At 38.8% G+C, this 11,755-nt stretch overlaps 1 protein-coding gene across 1 annotated transcript; it reads left to right on the top strand.

The window, feature by feature from the left end:
• The first annotated feature begins 2,343 nt into the window (after positions 1 to 2,343).
• Positions 2,344 to 3,282, top strand: LOC101557204 (olfactory receptor 13D1). The gene has a single exon (XM_004600443.3). It carries the CDS (start codon positions 2,344 to 2,346, stop codon positions 3,280 to 3,282), a length of 939 nt encoding a protein of 312 aa, XP_004600500.3.
• Positions 3,283 to 11,755: the final 8,473 nt, after the last annotated feature.

Genomic DNA, 11,755 nt, shown 5'->3' with positions numbered 1-11,755 from the left:
CACGGTAGACAGAACTTGACAAAAATGAATTAAGATGGAAAAGAACAGAAAGACAAGAATTTTGACAATTAAAGGTCCTAAAGTGTAAGCTTACTTTCATTATAAAAGGCAAAAGTCAGATGATTCCAAATGTATAGCTGCTACAGTCAAACATGAAAGACTCTCATACCATTATTCTTGATTATGGTAATTATCAAGACTGTGAAATGGTTTGCTAGGGGAAGACAACTTAAAAATCATACTCAATCTTGGTGGCGGAATGTGGGCACTGGTGAAGGGATGGGTGTTTGAGCGTTGTATAACTGAGACTTAAACCTGAAAGCTTTGTAACTTTCCACATGGTGAATCAATAAAAGAATTTTTAAAAAAATTTAAAAAATCATACTCAAGAGACCACAAAGAAGATAATTTAATTTATATCATGAATTTTGTGATCATGAATTAAACATGGAGATGACTCTTGTATTTCAGTTTCACATAGTGAGAAACATTTTTGGAATAGTCTCTCTTCCTTATAAACTGTTTTAGGTAGTCTAGTCTAACTGTTATAGGGATGACAGGAGTCAAATGAATCAATATTGGATTGTGACTTTAGTATTTAATTATCTCTCTGGCCTTGCTTAACTTACTTAAAATTTTCATAATGTCTTTCTTCTCTTAAAATTTATTCTCTAGAGTTGTACTGAAGATTAAATGAATTAATACAATTCAATGAGTTTATAATAGTGTTATGTGCTAATAATATGAGAAATTATCTATTTAGTCACACATAGAAAATTCATGGTCAAAATTTAAAATAAAATTTCCTAAGCATTCAAAAATATTAAATATAAAATTGAGGGAAATTATATATTAAGTACTCAATAAATGATAAGCACTTGTCTTTTAAAGGATGCAAAACACGGTCCTAAGGCATAGTAGTAGAGATAGAATCATAGTGAAATAAACAACCGGAAAATTACAAAGGTGGGAAAAAGAAAGTATAAAGTGCCCAATCTGGGTCCTATTGCTTCATGGGTAAAAAATGTTCACTTTCCTTCAATTATCTGCTTTGAGTTCAATTCACTTGCACTAACAGGAAAAAAATTAAAATAACTTTTTACTTCTGTTGGTCAAGTAGAACTGCACTGTAGCACTGTCGTCCCATTATTCATTGATTTGCTGGAGCAGGCACCAGTAATGTCTCCATTGTGAGACTATAGCACAGCAGGTTGGTCAAGCACTGTCTGTCTGTCTGTCTGTCTGTAGCACTATCTTCCCTTTGTTCATCGATTTGCTCTAGCGGGCACCAGTAATGACTCCATTGTGAGACTTATTGTTACTGTTTTTGGCATATCAAGTACACCACGGGTAGCTTGCCAGGCTCTGCCGTGTGAGCGAGATACTCTCGGTAGCTTTCCAGGCTCTCCAAGAGGGGCGGAGGAATAGAACCCAGGTTGGCCACATGCAAGGCAAATGCCCTACCTCTGCGCTATCGCTCCATTCAATAAAAAATAAAATAAAATAAAGAATTGAGTAAAGCAAAAAAAATAGCCCTACCCGATGTGCTATGGCTCCAGTCCAGGGTTGGTTGAGTACAATTTAAAAATTATTCATATTAATTTATCTTAACTTACATTGTCATACTTAATGGTATCTTTAGTTATATCATATTTCATTACACTATGTAAAATTTTGCATGGCATGCTAGAACAACCTAATATGCCAGTTAAATGCTAACAGATATCCAGAGAGTGGCTCAGAGGGCTGGAGTGGATGCTTAGCATGCAGAACTGGAAGTATCCTCTGACATTGCCTGTTTGGGTCCCAAAACAAACTCAACTGGTGTCACCTAACTTAACTCTCACAAGAAAATATCAAAGTTGTAAATTTTCATTTCATTAGCTGAGAGTAGTGGATGAGCTCGGGGACTCACAAAATACAAGTAACTTGATACAGTCATACTAAGATTAAGTGGCATTATGTTGTATTAGTGTGATATTTTAAATTGGGTATTGATTAATTACAATGCATTTTAATAGCAAAATATTTGTTGATAATGAGATTACTATTTATTCACATATGAAATTAACTACTCCCTGATTTTTACTTACTTGGAAGGTTGGCATTTTCTAGCATAAATCCTGCCTTTGCCTTTATGTGACTCAGTAGTATTGACATTTCAGTGCCAGTTTTATCATCAACAAACTTAATATTGCTACCTTTGCTGATTCCAGAGACTTTTAGAAGAGAAAAACAAAACAATAGAAGTGAGAAGAATATGATGGATGTAAAAGAAAAAATGTTAATTTCTAACTCTCATTTATGTCCTCCATATTGTGAAGGTGACATGACCAGAGAGAGATGGGAAATTACTCTACCGTGACTGAATTCCTTCTGGTGGGACTTTCTCAATACCCTGAGCTTCAGATTTTCTTCTTTGTGATCACTCTCATCATGTACGTGATAATCCTCCTGGGAAATAGCATCCTCATTCTCCTCATCTTCCTAGATTCGCGCCTCCACACCCCCATGTACTTCTTCCTTGGGAACCTCTCATTCTTGGACATCTGTTACACATCATCAACCATCCCTACAATGCTTTTGATGTTTGTTTCTCAGAGATTATCCATCTCCTTCATTGGCTGTACCCTGCAGATGGTTATCTCCCTTGGGCTGGGCTGTACTGAGTGTGTCCTTCTAGCTGTGATGGCCTATGACAGGTACGTGGCCATCTGCAACCCACTGAGATACACCATCATCATGAACAAGGTACTCTATATGCATATGGCTGCGTGGTCCTGGATATTAGGCTATATGATTGCCTTAGTGCAAACGGTCCTGACAATGGTACTGCCTTTCTGTGGTAGTCATGTGGTTGATCATATAACCTGCGAGATCCTGGCTCTTCTTAAACTTGTATGTGCAGATATCTCTGTAAATGTGCTCTTCATGACAGTAGCAAGTATTATTTTATTGTTAGTTCCCCTATTGTTAATTTTCATCTCCTATATTTTCATTCTCTCTTCCATCCTGAGAATCAATTCAGCTGAAGGGAGGAAGAAAGCCTTCTCTACCTGCTCAGCCCACTTGACTGTGGTCATCTTGTTCTATGGTTCGGCCCTATTTATGTACATGAAGCCAAAATCAACGGACACGAAAGTTTCTGACGAAATCATTTCAATGTTCTATGGAGCAGTAACCCCCATGTTGAATCCCATCATTTATAGTCTGAGAAATAAAGAGGTGAAAGAAGCAATGAAGAAAGTGCTGAGCAGATATTTTCATCTATGGAAACTATGAAAGGCCTCAAGGCCAATTATGTTCTCAGCGTGGGACAGAGCGAATCTCTACAACACAGTGAAATCATGATACAAGTGTCAAGATGCCTTGCCTGCTTATAAAACCATCTAAGGTTTCACATTACTTTCCACGCAGAATGTTCCTATGAACCTTCTGTAAGGTTTCTTATTCAGCTGTATGCACCTCTGCCAACTAGTTCCATATAAGGCACATGGCCTTTTCTTAAACAAAGAATCTACTCTCTGCTCCCTCCTTTCTCTCTCCATTTTCTCCATCTCCTTCTCCTTATTACTTTCTTTCATCTTTTTTTCTGGCCACCCCCCTCCCATCCTCTGTAACCCGTAACTGTCTTCTTTCTTTCACAGTTTCTTTAAATTAAACAAACAAACAAACATCTATTGTTCTCTTCCCAAGCATTTCCTCTCCTCCTAAAATAATGCATTTTTTTCCCTTTAACAATTCATCAGACCATCCCTATTTAAGCCTATCTTCTTTTTGTCAAATAGAAATAGTGGCAAGTTCCGAGCAAAACTCAAGGCATATAAAGAAATCACTAGTTATTTTTCAGCAGAGTCCACCAGAGTATTTTTAATCAATCCAAGAATACTATCTCCTATGAAAAAGAGACATCTCTTGCTCATGTTCCATAATTGGTGAAGTGTGCACTGAAATGATCTCTGCCAATAGATGGGAAGTCTAAAAAAGCAGAGCTAAGAAAGAGAATGTGCCAGATGATGTCACTTTAAATAATGAGTTCATTTATGATTGATTTTTTTAAAAATCAAATTAATATTTAATTAAAAATAATGCATATTTATCACCTCAACTATATAAAATATTAATTTATACATATTCTTCCTTTGCATTCTCTTTCATCTTATACATTATGTCATATATGTATGTATGTATGTATATATATGTATACAAATACACATTATATGCAGTAGTTTTCTAAGTGTTCCAAATTCTCCAGCTGATTATTTTTTCATTCTTTAACATAAAACAATCTAATCTTTATCTTCAGGCATCCGAGACATTTTTTCAAATGTTTCTGAGGAGTACAAATATTTTCCTAGAGTTTTGCTTTTACATTTTGTTCCAAAATGATGTGAATTTTAGAAAAGTACATTCTGCATTTAAAACCATACATAGGTATCTTTTAACTATTTTAACTTGCTTTTCATAATCATCTTCTAAACAATTATTTTCAGAGGGGCCAGGCAATAAGAGCTTATGTCTGGCATATCCATCACACTGTATGGCCCCCAACGTGCAACCCTGTAGCCCCTGAGCACCACTGTGTGTGGCCCTGGTGACATCTAGTCCTACTTTGTGTGGACTCTATTAAAAATAAGTGTAACCTGCTCTTAAGTGTATACATCTATTTCCATTAAGTATCTCTGCCACTGATCCGGCTGTTTAGGGTGAGGTTTTTTTCCAATTTGTAATATTTTCCTCAATTAAAAATTTTTATTTAATTATAGTACTGTGTGTGCCCTTTAAATATTTTATATATTTTTATATTTATACAAGTCTCACAATGGAGATGTTACTAGTGCCCGCTCAAGCAAACCGATGAACAATGGGAGGACAGTGCTACACTGCAGTTTATACTTTTTAAACTCTATAATATATATAAGAGATAGTAGAATCAAAGGCCAAATCTATTTACTATATTAATTATTTATGCCAGTGGGTAAGGCGTTTGCCTTGCATGCAGCCAATCCGGGTTTGATTCCTCCACCCCTCTCGGAGAGCCCAGCAAGCTACTGAGAATATCTCGCCTGCACAGAAGAGCCTGGCAAGCTACCCGTGGCGTATTTGATATGCCAAAAACAGTAACAACAAGTCTCACAATGGAGACATTACTGGTGCCCTTTCAAGCAAATTGATAAGCAACGGGATGACAGTGACAGTGACAGTGACAGTTTTCAAACAGCATTCTGCAGAAATTTCTTCTGGGTCACAAAAAAATGTTATTGCAACTTACCAACCACGTCTTAATTCTTTTTGGGGGCCAGAGCGCTAGCACAGTGGAGAAGGCATTTGCCTTGCATTCAGTCAACCTGGGTTCAATTCCCAGCATCCCATATGGTCTCTGAGCACCATCAGGAGTCATTCCTGAGTGCAGAATCAGGAGTAACCCCTGAGCATCGATGGCTGTGACCCAAAAAGCCCCCCCGCCCCAAAAAGAGTCTTTTCTGAAGACAGGCCTCATTCTACATATAAGCAGTTAAAAACTACTGGTTAAGGCTGGGAATATTACTCAAATCCTGGGTTCAAAACCCAGCATCACACAAAACAAACAAATACTGATTTAGAATTCACTATTAAAAAACCAGGCACAACCCAGGTGTGTGGGACCCAGGGCTGAGATGTCCAAGCCTGCTCTAATCGAGACTGGGCCTCCTCCACCCAGATCCCCCATTTTCCACTAGCTTGGCAGCTACACCCACAAACTGCCCTCCGGCCCTTGTAATCCTTTAAAAGCCTACAAAAGCACGCACACTCAGAAGGGGGTGATGATGTGTGTTGTTCATGGGCTCTCAGGGCGGCACTCTCTCTCTCTCTTCTCATGTTTGGTGCTCTCGAGCAGCTGTATATGGACCAGATCAGGATGGCTCCTCCTCGTGCTCTGCTTCTGTGTGTGCCGCTCTGCTCTCTTCTGTCTGTCTCTCTATATCTGACTCTGTCTTTGTCATCTCTCCTCTGGTCTCTTCCAACCTCTCTCTGTCTCTGTCGTCTCTCCTCTAGTCTCTTCCGATCTCTCTTCTGATCTCTCTCTCCAGAGCCCTTCTGCTTCAGTCTCTGGAGCCCCACTCACTCTCACTTCTGACTCTGACTCTGACTCTGATTCTCACTCGTTTTGTGCTCTTTCTCCCCCCCCCCCGCTTCTGGTTCTGATGATTCTCTTTCGCTCTGTGCTCTGCTTCTGTGTCTTCTTCCTTGCTTCTGTGTCTTCTTTCCTTGACTTCTCTTATAGTCTTAGTTTAAGTTCCCTGCAGCAAGGCTAAACCCAATGTTATTCTACATAAGCCCATCACAGCCAAGATCTAGAGACTATAAAACAAAGCTCCAAGAAAGGTGAGGCCACATTCAAAGCCGAGTAACCTCTTATAGCCTAGTTCTCCCTCTCGGAGAACCTGGCAAGGTACTGAGAGCATCCTACCTGCAACGCAGAGCCTGGCAATCTCTCCATGGTGTATTCGATATGCCAAATACAGTAACAATGATGGGTCTCATTCTCCTAACCCCGAAAGAGCCTCCAATGTGGCACTGCTGGGAAGAACAGGTAAGGAGAGGCTGCTAAAATCTCAGGGCTAGGATGAATGGAGACATTACTGGCACCCGCTCGAGCAAATTGATGATCAATGGGATGACAGTGATACAGTGATTAAAAAACCTACATAAAAGTCACTAAAAAGCCTACATTAAAATAACACTATTACGTCTTTCAATGCAATGACATTTAACTTCAACAAATAAATCAGATCGCCCTAAATGTGACTAACTTCAGACATGAAATGTGGATCAAGAAACTTGATGTAATTACTCAAACGAATCAGCAGGAACAGAACCTGGAAAAAAAAACTGGAAAATCATAATGTGTAGTTTTTTAAAACACCAGCATAGAATCCCTACCAATTAATTTTGAAAAAGAATACATTTATATGTTTGTACTCTGGAATAAAAGTACAATATGTCACAGAAAGTATATTCTACACCTAAATTCCATCTATAAACTATTTCCAGCAATTAATGTAGGTAATACAGGAAGTTACAGCAAATAATAAGACAAGATCCATGCTTTTATGGAGCTTACAGTGGAAGAAATAGGTTTAAAAAAATCCATAAAACGGAAAGCACATTATGTTTTTTAGAAAGTTTTTTTAGAATAATACACATTTTAAAACTCTGAAGCTCAGAGAAAGAGAGAATAAGAGACAGAGAGAAAGAGAAAACAGTGGGAGAAGGATTTTTCTTGCATGCAGCTGACCCGAGTTCATTCCCCAGCAACACTTATGGTCCCCACCAGGAGTGCTCCCTGAGCACAGAACCAGGAATACACCATAAGCATAACTGGATTTGGCCCAAACTCCACCAGAAAAAAAAATGGAAAGAAAACTTAAATAAGCTCAGAAAATAAGATTAAAGTAAAAAAAGATCACACAATAGTGAATATTATCTTTTTAATTTTTATTTTTAAACTATGTCTACATTAGTTCCACTAGTTCAATTACATTAGTTCAACTAGTTTTAATGAAAATATAGATAATTCACACAAGTTATTGGTTTTTAATATATATATATATATATATATATATGCTGTCATTTTAAAACTGAGGTCAAGACTCAATGAAGCCAATTCATAAAACCACAAGTTCCACCTCTGGTACTGCCCGCATGCTAAACGCAATCCCGGCGGCACTGCCATTTGGGTCTCTCAGCAACATGTGCAATCACTGGCAACCCAATCAACTTGTGCAAGTGCTGCAACTAAAGTGCACAACTCCAGCAAGCAACTGCAACTCAGAGGGCAAGAGCCGCTTATCAATGGGGGAGCCCTGACGCATCTGCAAAAGTGCACAACCTAGTGAGCACTGATACAAAAGTGTGCATGATGACCAGAGCCATCATGCTGTGTTTTTGTCTTGCATGGGTGTAGGATAACATAGCCTCAGGTAGTTTAGGTTTATTGGGTTACTCCCATCACAGTGCTCCAATGCCTCTTTGTTTATTTGTAGCTTCTTTCTTAGTGTTCTGTTGACTTGTAAATACTGTTTTTCTCTTCTCCTTGAGTCCTCTGCATAGTTTATTCAGAGCAAGTCCTTTTTGTATGGACACAGGAAGACTTAGCAAATGCTATGCTTTTGTAACCTGGGAGTCATTTGACTCTACATGATATTTTCCTCCTGGGCATCTGTTCTCTCAACCTAAGCCTCAGCTGCCCTTACTTCCTAGCGCCCCCAAAAGCAGGGTCCCGATGAGGGACAAGACGGACCCAGGGCAAGAGGTGAGTTGTGTGCTACCCTGGCATAGAGATGGGCCTGGCCAAAGTGCCTAATGCTTAACTATAAGTTAAGAGCTTGATCGTGGACAAATGCTGTCATGATCTAAAGAGTGATAACTAGATTCGGACCCTGCTAGGGTGAGGAATGATTAATCTGGCCTGAGTGCTGTGGTCTGAGTCTGTGGCAAAATGTTGCTAGGAGAGCTGCTTTGCAAGCCTCAATGTATCTCTTGCTATGTCCATACAAAAATAACTAGTATTAAGATGTTAATAAGTGTTTGGACTAAGGAAAAGAAAAAACCTTAAGAGTCAGGAAGGGCTTTGGAATGCCCTGCCCTCAGGAAGGCTTTCTTATGTTGATTTTGCTACCTGGCTGGGTGTAGCCTAGGGGGCAAGGTGGGAGAGAGAAGTAGGAGGAGAGACAGAAGAGAGAGAGGCTGGAGCAGATCGAGAGAGAGGCCAGAGCTGGGAGTGCGGGAGATGGGAAAGATGGAAGATTGAATAAACCATAACTAATCAGCAACCAGCTTGGTCCTCATTCTTCCTTCGCCTGTCCTTTGCCAACGGCCGTCCCAATCCAGTCCACGCACTGCGGTTCCAGAGCATCGAACTCGGATGGTGAGACAGAGCTGCCCAGAGAGCCCACAAGTGCACGCGTCACTCAGCGAGCCTTAGTTTTTTACACATGGGGATGATCTGGGTTCAATCCCAGGAACCTCATATGGTGTCCTTAGCCAAGAGTAATTTCTTAGTGCAGAGCCAAGAGTTAAGTCCTGAGCACCGCCAGGTATATTCCAATTTTTTTTAAAAAAGCAAAAAGTAAAATAAGGTGTGCACAAGCACCACAACTGAAATGTGTAAGCACTTGCAACCAAGTGTATTTAATCCCCTTATCAATGCAACAATAACAAAGGGAAAGGTGAAAAGAGAAAATTAAGAGGCCATTTCTGAAGTTCTAATAAATCAAAATCTGAAGCAATGTTTGACAATACTAATATCTTTCATCACTTATCTCTAAAGGCAAGTCAAAGGAAATGGCAAGGGAAAGAGGTACATTTTCTAATATACAATAGTTAAATGTAAAAAATCCTCAGACTAGCATTTGAAATAGAAAAAAGAAATATTATATGTTAGGTTTCCATATTTATGGATTTTGGCCCAAGGGAAGTCAGTGTTGCATAAAATAAAACTTATTTTTAAAAAAATCTGTTCTCGGGGTTGGAGCAATAGCATAGCTGGTAGGGTGTTTCCCCGGCAAGTGGCCAACCCGGGTTCAATTCCCAACATCCCATATGGTCCCCTGAGAACCTCCAGGGGTAATTCCTGAGTGCATGAGCCAGGAGTAAACCCTGTGCATCGCCGGGTGTGACCCAAAAAGAAAAGAAAAGAAATAAATAATCTGTTCTCTTTCTGATCTGAAGGAACAGTGCACACAGATTGGGACAAGTATGATCAATCTTAAATGACAGGCAAACAACAGAAATGATACTTAGAAGCAAACAACTGAAAGCTTTTACTCTAAGATCTGAAGCCAGATAGAGACATCAATTGTCACCAATTCTATTCAACACACGAAAAGAACTCACTGGCCACAATAAATAGGGGAGAAAAAAATCAAGAGTTACCTAAATCAAAAAGTAGCAAGAAAAAGTATCTATTTGCATATGACATAATGTATTATGTAGAAAATCCTGAAGATTTACAACAATACCACAAAATTAATTCAGCAAGGTTGAAGGATAAAATCAATGTCAAAATTTCTATAGGGGCAATAAATAATCTAAAGTGAAATAAAAACAACTTCATTCAGGATAATAACAAAAGTAAAATCCTTATAAATACACTGAATAGAGAAACACTATAAATCATAGATTAAAGAAATTAAACAGACAACAAAAAAAGAAGAGATCTCATATTCATTAATTGAAGAAACTTTTAAAATAATCATGCTCTATGATACTATAAGTTCAGATAAATCAACTGAAAAGGAAAAAATACTGTTTCATCATCAAAAAATATAAGATAACTATATAACCTAAGGTTATTTGAGTCAAGATATCTGTAAAAAGATAAATACTTTAGAGAAACTAGAAGAAAAACACCTAAAATGCACATGGAAATAAAACTTTTACTAGTCAACACAATCATGAAAAGTACAACAAAAATGAATATGCCACATCTCTGTAAAAAACACAAAGGGCTTTAAGTTATACAATGTGTGGAACTAGAGCAGATCTTTCTATTCACAGATTAAACCACAGAACTGAATATTGAGGGAATTTGTTTGCTGAAAAGGATGAACATTATTTTCAACACAGATGCTTATTTAAACCACTTGAACAGTGCCTAGCTTTCGGAGTTTTGATGAATGCAACTCTGCCACCTTGTCCCCTACTGAGAATAAAATTTTTTCTTAACATGAATCTCTATTCTCTTTGCTTCCTCCTTTCTTTTACCTTATTCCAACATCCTCTTTCTTATTACTTCTTCTCTTCTCCATTTCTTTTTCCTCCTTGTCCTTTTCTCCTGCATCACTTCTTTTCTTTTCTCCTTTCTTTCTGTCCAGAGACCTTTTTAACAACCCCTTTGAAACGGATGTCTACGGCTGTTGTCTTGTCCAGCAGGCCCTTCTCTGGTAAAAGAATGTGATTTTCTTTCAACAATTCAACATTCCCTCCCTGTGCGTCCATGTGCTGTGGAGGAGGCTAACCCTATTATCTGGAAATAGAAAAAATGGGAGAGGGATTTAAGATGTGAATCCCCCTGGTCACCATGACTCCTTTCAGCACGTGTGAGTCGACCCGGCTAAACTGAATCCAAGAATACTCTCAGTATGAGAACAGAAGCATTCGCTCCCCCAAGGTTGCTAAACCAGTAAACTATGAATCCAGAACCTGTATTTGCCAATAAATAGGAAAAGCTCAATGGAGCCACAACGTAAATTGGGGAATTGTGTTTGATGATGATACTTTCACTGATGTCTTTTGTTACTATCAAATGAGCCCGGCAAGCTACCGAGAGTATCTTGCCCGCATGGCAGAGCCTGACAAGCTACAAGCAGCATATTTGATATGCCAAAAACAGTAACAACAAATCTCACAATGGAGACTTTACTGGTGCCTGCTCAAATCAATGTGCCACGGGATGACAGTGACAGTGATATAGTGTAGGATAACATCACCAGGGGTAGCTTAGGTTTATCCCATCACAGTGCTCCCATTCCTCTGTGTTTATTTGTAACTTCTCTCTTTGTGCTCTGTTGACTTGTAAATATTGTTTTCCTCTTCTCCTTAAGTCCTTTGCATAGTTTATTCAGAACCACGTCTTTTTGTCCTTTTATATGGGCACAGGAAGACAGTAGTAAATGCTATGCTTTTGTAACCTGGGAATCATTTGACTTTACATGATATTTTCCTCCTGAGCATCTGTTCTCTCGACCTAAGCCTCAGCTGCCCTTACTTC

The sequence above is a fragment of the Sorex araneus genome, chromosome 1 (assembly GCF_027595985.1).
Source record: "Sorex araneus isolate mSorAra2 chromosome 1, mSorAra2.pri, whole genome shotgun sequence".
NCBI classification, from domain to species: domain Eukaryota; kingdom Metazoa; phylum Chordata; class Mammalia; order Eulipotyphla; family Soricidae; genus Sorex; species Sorex araneus.
This window is presented reverse-complemented; position numbering and strand designations above follow the sequence as displayed.